Raw genomic sequence first — 12,426 nt, 5'->3', positions numbered from 1 at the left:
CCAGTAGAGGATTAATCACACGCCACATGAAGTAATTGTGAACGTGCGCTTTCACATGGACTGAAGTGCAGTTGAGTTTGCAATCTATTAACATAGAAATGACTTTCAAAAAATTCCAAGCTGTAAAATACAGGGCACGAACAGCAAAGTGGTATGAAACAGTGTGCTCACAAATAGAGCACCAGACATTATCAAATGCATGATTTATTAATATGCTTTTAGTGGCGAGCGATCGATCTGTTCAACCAGTTAGCAGTCGCCCTACCCCTAGAGGGTTGTATAAAATAAAACAATACACAGCAGCCCGATTTACCATCAGGACATGTATATTTATTTAGCGTGGCAGTTCCTATACATTAACAGGATGAATTAGAAACTATAGAAATATGCGATCCAGATTCTATTGTCTCTGATGCCTCGTGGCCATGTGAGTCTGCTGATAACCCCTTTTATACCCCAGTTGGTGTGCGTGTTCTTTTTTGACGAGTAATAAATAATACATCATAAATGGTATTTTGCATTGCAGCATTTCCACCCCACTGTATAATCAAATGCTAGGTTCCACGGATCTTGTTTTTTAGAAATTGCCTCTACAGGGTTGCCCACCAGAGTTAAAAATGAAAGCTTTTTGCTGATGCTACATATGCAGGAGAACCTCAGTCTGGAGAATCGTAAAGAATACAGCACAGTAATGCAATCCTCATATTGTTTTGGTTTGAAAGGCTAACGTTACTATAACTGGAAAAAGGCTACATTTAAGTTACCATTGAAATTGAACTGCAGCAAAAACACAGAATTAAACGCTAGAGCTGGTTTTTATTTTATTTTAAACACAATGCAGTCATGCAGCTTGCTCAGTCATTCAGACTCTTTTGGCTTGAAAAATAAAACAGTGCTTTGTTTAAAGGTAAAATGTTCCTAGTAAAATTGCCCATACTTGCATTGAAATCTGCCTGGATGTCTGGATACGTTTGCTGAGACAGTCATTTTGCCTTCTTCATGACCAGCACACCGCTTATAAAGTGCCTCTCTAGTTGCATTGCAGGCATGGCTGACTGATTGCTTACTTCTTGCTGAAAGTGGGGTGTTCGGTAGTCCGGTCACTTCATACATAACTTCATAACTCTGAGGTTCTTCTGTATACTATAGTATACTTTAACTGACCAACCCATGTGGCTTACCTATGCTTTACCAGGATTTCACTGCGCTTTATTATACTTTGCTGTGTTTTAACTATGGGAAACTTTTGCAAGAAATAAAATAGAAAATGTGTATATTTTTTTGCATGTGAAAAGCAGATATAACATGTTTTGATTGCACCTTCTACCAACCATTTGTCCTAGTATTTTTTATTTTTTTGCCAGTAACAACTTTCAATGGGATATTTGACCCCTAAATCATTGTTCATACGGCTTGATTTTAAAACCTCGGCTGGCACTGCTTTAAGCAGCAGGTAAATGTTTCACTGTGTATCCACTTTATTAGGAACCATTAAGGAGTCAAATTGACTCAGCATGCAAAGAGAACTGGAGTATACGCAGTGGAGTATATAAGGCCTAGAGCAGTTAGCTTTTCGTTGCATGACAAGAGGTACATGCTCCTTGTACTTCAGGATCATTCCAGTCTAATTCAGAAGTATCATAGCCTGGCTTTGCTCTCCATCTAGATTCATGAGCTCTGCCTTCATTGGGCTAGTGCCTTGGCAACGTCTCCATGGCGACAGAGTTTATTCCCAGCCTCAGGAGAGGGGCTGAGCCTCATGAGGGAGGGAGGAAGAGACAGAGAGAAGTCTACACCCCATTCACTTTAATTCCTTAAAGAAAATGTATTTACATTGATAGTTGAGTAGCTTACTGTGCATATAAATAGTTTAAAATAATTAAGTGTTATATGTATTATAGAAGTAATATATTTTACTCTGCAAAGTTTAAAAAAACATTGAGACAATGGAGTACTCATAAAGTAAAGAAGTGACAACATTTAATTTGATCAGAAAATGAATATAATTTATTACAGCTTGATCCATGTCTCAGCCTATACTGTTGACTCAAAAAAAAAATAAACTCCAGCCATGATCAGCAAAGAAATTAGCCTTCGTAAAAAATGTGTAGTTATCTAATTCAGATTGTCAGAAGACTCTTTCTCATGATCACTGTACCAAAAAACTGCATAAATTGAAAATAATGGGATAGGCAGGAAATTCCATAATGCAATTATCTCGTTTTTAACAGGTTCCTTTCAGTTTTAAGTGATACCTGTCAGTTTACAACATGTAAAAGTGTGTGTGTAGGGGGGTGGGGGGGTTGGAAATATAACTATTCAGAGAAAAGGGTTTGCCTACGTGAATTACTATTTACGAGACTTAATAACTACTTCAGAATGAAATTCCTGTTTCTGCAACCAGGGCAGCTTCTACACAAAACTCAGAAAAGCTGTGAAAAGGTGGGGAAGCTTATGGGTGATGCAGTGGGCTTCATTTATTACACAGAAAGATATGATATTTAACACAGTTCATCATCTTTAGACTTTCCATCACATAATATAAAATATATGTCTTGTTTAATAATAGAAAGTGGAAAAAAAAATAAAAAATTCCTAGTATCTATTAATCACGGCACACTAATGATGCAAGCAGAAACTGCAATAAGAAAAGAATATACAGAACAAATACCATGTCATATTAAATGGTATGAAATTAATATTATGGGAAAAAAATAGATTAGATGAAATAACCATTTAATAAATAGAAATATTGAGATATGTAATGTTTTCTACAGCACAGAGAGAGAGAAAGAGAGAGAGAGAGAGAGAGAGAGAGAGAGAGAGAGAGAGAGAGACTTCCTGAAAGTGGAAATCAGAGGAGAAGATGCAGTTTCTTTGGCAGAAAAGGGACTAGATTTGCAGCAGTAATTAGCAATAAAATAGATTTTTTTATGAATTGAGAATTTTGGAATTTGATATTGTTGAATTGCTACTGTGTAAATATACTTGTGGTGTAGAAATGAAATTACAAAGACTAAGATCATTTATACAAAAAAAAAAGTTTCACTTTCAATATGATATTCGATCAAACATTGCCAAAATGAAAATGAAAACCCTAGAGCTTCCCCGTAGCTTGGAAGTTGGAAGTTAATCACAATATTTCCATACTGTCCCAGTTTAAAGACTTACAAATGGTCACCTCAGACCCGTGAAATGCAGGTCACTTGGGTGGTCTGTATGAATGATATGTGGGTGAGAGAGCATTTTGTAATGTTGTACACCTTATTTGTTCTTCAAGCAGTTTTCATTTTAAGTTTATTTTGCAATGCGATTAAGCATTCCCCTGGCAGCCACAGCTGTAGGTTCAATGTGACTCTGTTGAGTCCTCATGCTCCTCCCAGTCAGATGATTAGAGCTTCCTGGCTATTCTGACCGCTTAATGTCAATGACCCCCAGCTCCCCCGTTACCACGGCAATGCGTGGTGTGAAGGTGAGTCACAGGAGAGCCGCGTGTGACTCGATGCTGCCGATTACCTGGGTGAAAGATTAAGAGCAGGAGAGTGGAGGTGCATTTTAACAAGTTTCTGACCTCGGGGGCCTAGCTGGGATGGAATTCTTTATTACTGAATTACAAAACCTGCTCGCTCCAACCAGATTTCTATCACAGCTGTTCATATGGAAATGAAACATACCTTAATAATGCAACAGTGCTTTCTTTTAAATATATATATACAAACCATATAGAACTGATGTGGAAGAGTGTAAGAACCTCATTATGAGGCTGCATGCCATTCTAGGAGCTGAAGAACAGATCCTCACAGTGCTGGAGAGTGAAGGCCCTGTGCTATCTGTCAGCAGACTGGGGAAGGGGCTAGGGCTTGGGGATGGTGCAGAATTGACACCAATGAAGACCTCATTGAGAAGGCTGATGTTGTGATGGATGAGATGCTTGGCAAGGTCAAAGGCTGTCATCTTTATTGACCTCAGTTTATTTAACACAGCAGAACTGACACTTTGATAGAGAGCTGATAGCAGAGGTTGGTAGGTGCTTCCCTATCCCTGAGTAGATCTTCATGTTTTAAGTCTCTCTTGGTGAAGACTGTGTGGACTGCAGAACCGGCTGTAGCCCTGGTTTGATACTGGACGAGACTGAGTTTTAGACTGGTTTCATGGTTCAGATGAAAATGTGGTATAATATAATATAATAAATGGGCAGCAGTGTGGCGTAGTGGTTAGGGCCCTGGACTCTTGACCGGAGGGTTATGGGTTCAATCCCTGGTATGGGACACTGCTGCTGTACCCTTGAGCAAGGTACTTTACCTAAATTGCTCCAGTAAAAACCCAACTGTATAAATGGGTAATTGTATGTAAAAATAATGTGATATCTTGTAACAATTGTAAGTCGCCCTGGATAAGGGCGTCTGCTAAGAAATAAATAATAATAATAATAATAATAATTAGAAACCAGCTAGGGCTGACCGAGCCCCAAACCGGTTTGTCTTTTAGGTGCTGATGGAAACGACTGGCTTCAAATCGTTTTGAACTGTTCCAGATGAAAGTAAATTATCACGGGCTAAATTATTAGGCCTTTTTGCTGCAATGCTGTTCTGGAGTCAGTGTGGCAATGACTCCACAAGACTGATAGTGTCTCACGGAACTGTGGCTCATTCCTCCAGAAGAATGGCCCCCACACCTGGGTAGGCAGAGGATCGCGGCCCTTGGTTCATCCCATAGATACTCGAGGTCTGAGCATTGTGTGCTAGCCAAGGAAAATGTCTGAAGTCTGTCTCCTGATGCAAATCCCAGACAATCCCAGCTCGGTTGACAAATTGCCTTATCATCTTGAAGGGGTAGACATTCAGCACTGGGTGGTTATGGACTTGATCAGCAGCAATGTTCATGTACACCCAGGAGGTTAATCAACCTTCCATAGGATTCAAAGTACCATGCATACATATGCAAATGGTAAGTGGATCCCAAGCAATTGGTCCTAATAAACAGCTAACGAGGGTCAGCTGTATAAACTTCCATGCAGCACAGTACCTAAAACAATGCTGGACAGGACAGGACTGCAAGCCTGCAGTTTCCCACCCCCCTCCTCTCGTTTCCTGCGGAGTCCAGCTGTAAACTGAGACTCTCCTGGGGGAGGGGAGACGGAGGGGGCTCCTGTCTGAAACCCTGCCCCCTGCCCGGCAGTTCTGGGGTGTGGACAGACGATTCAGACAGAGGGAACAGCCAGCATGGGTCTGTCCTCATTGGAAACCAATCTTGGGGCTGTCTTGCCCGATCAGAATTCCATGGATTCAAAAAGCATTCAGGATTTGCTCTACTTTTTGTTGTCCAAACTGGATTGGCACTAAAAAGGATTCTTGCACAGCCAAAAAGCATGCCATTTAATCGAATGCGTAATGCATTTCTAATACCAAAAGCATTTATCAACTGAATGCATAATTCAGAAAGGAGACAACCACCAATGAAATGAAATTAATAATTTATTGAATTGACAGATAAACGTTATTTGAATTTGGCCCATGGCCTTGCCTATTGGAGATCGTTAGCTGCCCCTGTGCTGGCAAAACTATTACAAATTAAATATATGAATTAGATTAAACTAATGCCAGCGGGCAGGACAAGTGGCACTCCGGGCCACCTTCCCCCTAGACAAGGCATGCTGCGAGGTGGAGGCAGGGGAGGAGGTGGACCAAGCAAACGACGAACGATAAGGGCCGTAGATGAAAGAGGGTATACGCATGGTTCGATGATTACGTTTTTGATCAGGGTGCGGTTTCTCCTTTCAGAAATACAACTTAGTTTCCAGTTAATCAAATGCTTAGCTTTCATAATGCATTCATTTTTGAATGGATTATTTTAGAAATTCATTGTTACTCTGTCTTGTCCCATTTTTGTTTTGTATTGCTATTTGAGGGTTGAAATGCCCAAAATTAAATAAGAGAGACAAATTGCCCACTGGCTATTATAATGTGCAGTTAAGTATTAAACATAAATAAATAAAAGGTTGTAATATTTAATGTGCTTTTGGATTTGTTACAGTGCTCAGACTGGGCATAAAAAGCAGTTCCAAAAAATGTTTTTCAGGAAAATGTGCGTCGGAATGTGTGTAGCTTGTATTGTGATATTGAGGTATAGAATACGTGGTTTGGGTGAAGAAAGCGTTAACAGAAAATTATGTTAATTGCCTGTTGTAAATAACTACTGGTACACTGTTTTTTTTGGCAGTTTTTTTTGGTTATTTACCCAGGTGCCCTGTTTGTGGGTTATATTACTCGGATGTATTCTGTTGTTTTTCAAACCAGTCGTACCGGAGCAGGGCACCACAAAGCAGTACCATCTACACAATTGAACATCTTTAAAACAAATCTTACCAATACATTTCAACTGGGGAAGGTTCATCACAATTGGATAAATGCTTCTGTGTAAAAATGTAAGTGTGACAGACAGACAGGGTGCCTTCATATAGCCCCAGATTATGATGTTCTCATACCTAAAGAATGCCCTCAGTCAGTCTGACACATGTACTGCGTGTGCAAATCACAGCACAGGACAATGTTAGGTTGATTCAGTATGCAATGGCATTTTCTTTTATCACGCTGTTGATTGAATTACCTTTGCTCATCACTTGCATATTTGGGAGCCTTTTACACCCCATTCACTGATGCGCTCCCTGAGTACGCCTTTACTGAATCTTTACTTAATCAAAAGGTTGTAGCTAATTAGTTGGTCTTGCCTGTGCAGTTTTGAAATACGCAAATAATTATTTCATGTTTATCATGTAAAAAACGATATCTTGGACAACACTGGATTAAAGAAAGCTCTCGGTTTGCAAGCCTTTACTTCCAGTTAATCTGTCACTATTTCACTTACAATGTCATTGGCTGTGAAGCATGGCAGTCATCAGAGGAAGCGGCTGGTTGGTTAATGAAAGTCCTTTATTTGTTTTTTTGTTTTTTTTGCTTTTAAATAATTGTTTTCTCAATATTATATGACTCTATATAATAATAAACGATATGCTTTCAGTTGTACTTGAAGAGTCTACACATTTGCCTTTGAATAATAAAGTCAATGCACGTCCACCATGAATAAAATCAGAACTAGAGCCTGTAGCTCTCAACTGCATTAAACTCGCAATCTCAAAGGGAAGAAACAGGCAGCCAGGCATACGCCCACTCTCAGCTGTCACGTCTTAATCTAACTGAGGCTCGGGGAAAGAGAATGGGCAAGGAACTGAAAGCAATCCTCCAGGCTTCCTTTCCACACTTCTAAGAACAATCCAAAAACGACACAAGCAATTTCTTAAAAGCTGTAACACACCTCTGCCACAGACCTAGATATCACAGCACACTTAATCCTTTCTCCCTAGAAAAGTTTTTCAATTATTCATTAGGCTGTGTGGTCCAGTGGTTAAAGAAAAGGGCTTGTAACCACGAGGTCCCCAGTTCAAATCCCACCTCAGCCACTGACTCACTGTGTGACCCTGAGCAAGTCAATTAACCTCCTTGTGCTCCTTCTTTCGGGTGAGACGTAGTTGTAAGTGACTCTGCAGCTGATGCATAGTTCACACACCCTAGTCTCTGTAAGCCGCCTTGGATAAAGGCGTCTGCTAAATAAACAAATAATAATAATCATTACCAGATGATGCTCGTGATCCTAAATCATGTTTTAACTCCCAATAATTGTGACTTTCTCCCTATTTCATGGTCTCCCTCACACTCTCTTTTTCTGACTGATTAGTGCTGGCTTTTTAAAATAAAGCCATACCATTCTCCCCCAATAGAGGGGGGCTGAATTAAAGGGATACATTTACATCTCGCAGGGGCTCTGAAACACAGACAATACGATCATGGCTAATCATTTTTCTGCATAATAAATCATGAAGACTAAACCAATTATTGATGATTTGACAATAATCCATACATAAGCACAGTGTTGAGACACATTATTCACAAATTACTAAACAAGCATTTGAACCTGCGTTTGAGTACAGACTGTCTGAGGGTGGGGCATGCAGTTGGCCTTTTTCACCCAATTAGACCACTTTGCTGACTACATATCCTGTTATCCCTGAATAGATTAACATCAAATGTATGTAAAAGGTTTCAATGAGAAAGTCTTGTCGGAAGTGCAGCGGTATCTATTCTCGTAATGCTGTTAAAATGCAGTTCAGTATAAGTCTTGCAAACCACCACTGCAGCATCTACAGTAGGATCGAGGCATATATTTATTGAGTGCGAGGTCTGAGAGTGGGGTGAAACGAGTAATAAATGCTCCATCTGCAGTTATTCAGCCCCAGCAGTTTAGCAGCACAGTTTGTGTCTTTTAAATAATATAGACAGATCATTACAAACCAAAAGCTACGCAGCAAAAACACATTCAAATAATGTATTTGATAGGTGTGTTCATTTCCAATCTAATCCTGTAGACAAGCACACAGACACACCCACGCACACACAAACACACACACACACCCACACACACACACACACACACACACACACACACACACTCATCCACACACACAGCCATATTGGAAAAGTACATCCCTGTCAATAGCATATTGAGGGAATGAAAGCCTGTGCGCTCACACACACACACACACACACATACACACACGCTTACACACACACACACACACACACACACGTACACACACACACACACACACACAGACACACACTCTCACACACACACACGCTCACACACACATCGCTTCATGCACAAATGAATCCAGAGAGATACATCATTCTCTGCATCCTTGTTAAAATGCTGTGAAATTCCATGACAAAATGTGTTGGACATTATTGTAATATACCATTGAAATATAAAAAACTGAATATATATTAAAGCAACATAATGTGTATATATATATATATATATATATATATAGACAGATTGATAGATAGATACAGATATTCATAGCAGCATAGCTGAAGAAAATACATACTGGAAATGTGAGTATGTACAAAACATTGTATTTGTATATATATATATATGTAGAATAGATATTGGAATATTTACATGTAATGTATAGGGAAAACTGTGCTTCAGTTGCCATAAAACAAATGGAATTATTCCTCTGAATTTCCCATCCTTGAATTACAGAGTCCGAGGCAGGCTGTTGCTATGCTGTAGGCAGGAAGAGAGTGCACCCCACTATCCACACACACACACACACACACACACACACACACACACGCGCACACATACACACACACACACACACCTGCACGCACACACACACATGCACCCACACACACCTCAAATAGGAATTAGCAAATAGGAAATACTAACTGATCTTCTACAGATGCCAAATGCATTTCCAAATTAAAAACAACACACAAACACAGCTAGATGCAAAGATGCCTTCACTCATAATAAGTACTACGACATTTGATTTACCAACAATTAATAAAAACTAAACACTAAAAAAAAAAAACATAATAATAATAATAATAATAATAATAATAATAATAATAATAATAATAATAATAATAATCATACACAGGCACCAGAGAAACTGTGAGATCCAAATTCAATACAATCACAGGACAGCTACTTTCCTCCTTTGCAAATTGAAGAATAGCATTACCAAAAAAAAGCATGCAAAAACTGTTCACTCACTCCATGAATCCTGCTGCTGCTTTCTCCCTCTGATTGCAGATTTTGTATTTTTTTTATCCTCTGATAAAGTCTTGAGTCTTCACTGGCAAATCAATGGAGCCTGTGGGCTGGGGCAGGCAGGGGGAGGTTTTCTTTCCTTTGCAAGCCTTGCTTTCCTTCCCAGTAATAAAAATCACAGGAATTGGCAAGGAATTGTTTTTCCTGGGTAGCTGCGACTTCTAGCCCTCCTGATGTGAGAGCAGACCCTGATCGAAGAGAGAGAGAGAGAGATAGAGAGAGAGAGAGAGAGAGGGAGGGAGAGTGGGTGTGTGAGTAGCTAGCTCCTCGCTTCCAGCATCCCAGCCCCTTTTGTCTGCTGCTAGCCAGAGTTCCAGGGATGTGCTGCTAAGCTATGCTGTGCTAGTGTTATTATTGTTGAGGCTAATGCAATGCCAGCTCTGTGTGGAGATCCAGGGAGAAGCCCCCTGCTGGATAGAGAGGGCAGTGCAGAGGGTGTGTGAGGGGAGGGAGGGGGGTTGCTAGTGTATGAGAGACAGGGGAAAGAAAACAGGGGCAGTGAGAGAAATAGGGGTGTTGGAGAGAGTGAGAAGGAGAGTGAGGGAAAGTGCAATGGAAGGGTGGAAAGAGGGGGAGGGAAAGGATGTTGACGGGGAGAGTGGGAAGGAAAATAAAGGAGGCGTTGAGAGAGATAAAAAGGAGCAAGGAGTCAAATGGTCAACAATTTGGCTTTAAGTTGAAGATCATGTGCTGACCGACGCATTCCACAACTGTCATGCATTCCCCCTGAGAGCCACAAGAATGTTACTGGAGAGCTGAAACTTTGTTTTTGTACTGCAGGAGTGTTAACCTAGGCTTCCTTATCGACTGTGTTACTTCTTATTAATCACTAGCATTGTATTACAGCCCTGCCTCTCCCTTTAAAGAGTGCTGAGCAAGGCTTGTGACACCACACCACCTAGCACATTGCTTGGAACATGGTATTACCACTATTTCGTTATTGGGATCATCATATTGTAGGGGTACATCTATCTGTCTGAATGACACGCTTGTATTTTTACAGCTATCTTTAATACCACTTACCCAATTTTCATTAAACTTACTGAAAGCTCTAGTTTTGACTTGACAGGGTAGGTTACAGTACGTTACTCTATTACACTGATCACATTCTTTCTGAATGTGTGTCTTGTCTTGTTAAATTAGGGCCCATTGTGCTATAGCAATCTGAGCCCTGCTATTTGGGTTCACTGCTTCCTCATTTCCTGTTGCTGTGCTCAGTGTGACCAATCACAGTGCTCCCTGTCTGTTTACTGGAAGGGAAGAGGAGACTGTGCAGCGGAGTGTAAAACAGGAAGCACCTGCACACGTCTGCTTGTGTTCTGCCAAATCGATCCCCCTTTAAAACAGCAGGGTTAGAATTAGAAACTCACACTGGCCCCGAACCCTGCCCTGGATTACAGAATGGAAATGATCAGGAGCCAGGAGCAAACCTTAATTAAATTGTTCCTTTCCTATACAACAGTTAACCTACAAGTTTGATTTCCATTACACAAGAGTAGATGTTAAAACTTCATGCTGATTTCAACTCGGCTAGATAAGCACCAACTAAGACGTAGCTTTACAGTAAACTAATGTGATCCATATGTGTCTCCATCCATTCACGTTTCCTTCCATATGATGATGTAGATATCCTTCTGTCTGGTGTTAATGGCTGAAGTGTAATGCTGGCTCCAGGGATCAGCTTATTTTGCCTCCCTGGCGCATCAGCACACACAACGGCTGCGATGCTGGCTCCGGGGATCTACAGACCTAGGTGAGACGTATACCCTACTCACACTGCCTATATAATGTGTGATTATTGTATTTTGTAAATCTGCATTGAATGAGGTGAGTCGTGTGGTTTCAAGGTGTGCTGATGGTGCATTATGCAGGTGGCGTGGACAGGGTATTACTCATGCTGAGATGGATGTTTAGTAGTGTTCAGTGGCTACCTCTTATCTAGATGAGAGTGTATTTCTTGTGCGTTCTTTGCTGTGTCAGGTCTGCATACAAAGAGTGCAAGAGACAGTACACTCAGCTTGATTAGAGGCAGCCACCGGACAGTTACAAACATATTATAAGTCATTCAATCTGAGCAGAAAATATAGGAAAACCTGATACCAACATTCTTAATCTGATTTAAACGTTTAGATTGCTTTGTCAGAAATTCTAAGTGTAGTTGCTGCTAATAGATAACTGATAATAAGTGTGATCAGATCAGAGCCGATTTAGAATAGCCTGTTTGTTCAAAGTCCTGAGACCTGAGGCTATATTTTTTTAACCCCCGCCACTTACTCTTTAAAATCCATGCTCGTACCTCTTATTTGCTCAAGAAGCATTATCGTTGGTCCTCTTTTTCATGCTTATTTTTGAAGAGTGAAGCAATACAGGATGCACCTGTGAGCAAAATGATTTCACTGCATAGATTTTGGATTCACATACAGTTTCACCAGCCAGCATGAATACTAAGAAAACTTGATTAAAGCCATGTGGTAGAGTGGGGTTCTGGAGGGGCTCACTTGGTAAAGGCAGGACCGCGTGGTGTGCAAGGTGAGTCATACAGTCACGGAGTGCAGGGTCCACAGGGAGCATTGGCTCTGGCGCTCCCGTGTGTCAGGGAGGCCTCACTGCGCTTCAGCGGACTCTACTGGCCAGGCGCCCGGTGAGCTGCAGGGCTGGTCTTTATCCTCCAGGGGCCGACATCCGCTGTCCAGCTCCTGGATGTAAAGAGACCATTGGTTTGGGGACCGGAGGACGCCCACTGACCTTCGG

The 12,426-nt window shown here is 40.9% G+C and overlaps 1 protein-coding gene across 4 annotated transcripts in view; it reads right to left on the bottom strand.

Annotated features, from left to right (window-relative positions):
• The window catches only part of LOC117966399 (paralemmin-1-like), a 48,093-nt gene extending 37,960 nt beyond the window's left edge, over window positions 1-10,133 (bottom strand). Inside the window, exon 1 of one of the 4 annotated variants that reach the window (XM_059014033.1) lies at window positions 9,619-10,133. In XM_059014033.1, coding sequence (XP_058870016.1) covers window positions 9,619-9,623 — 5 coding nt within the window. In that variant the 5' untranslated portion in view covers window positions 9,624-10,133. The remainder of the gene's footprint in view (window positions 1-9,618) is intronic. The other 3 variants (XM_059014034.1, XM_059014035.1, XM_059014036.1) reach the window with 3 other exon arrangements.
• Between the last annotated feature and the right edge of the window lie 2,293 nt (window positions 10,134-12,426).

Source organism: Acipenser ruthenus, chromosome 47, assembly GCF_902713425.1.
Source record: "Acipenser ruthenus chromosome 47, fAciRut3.2 maternal haplotype, whole genome shotgun sequence".
NCBI classification, from domain to species: domain Eukaryota; kingdom Metazoa; phylum Chordata; class Actinopteri; order Acipenseriformes; family Acipenseridae; genus Acipenser; species Acipenser ruthenus.
Note: the sequence above shows the minus strand (reverse complement) of the source record. Positions and strands in the feature narration are given on the sequence as shown.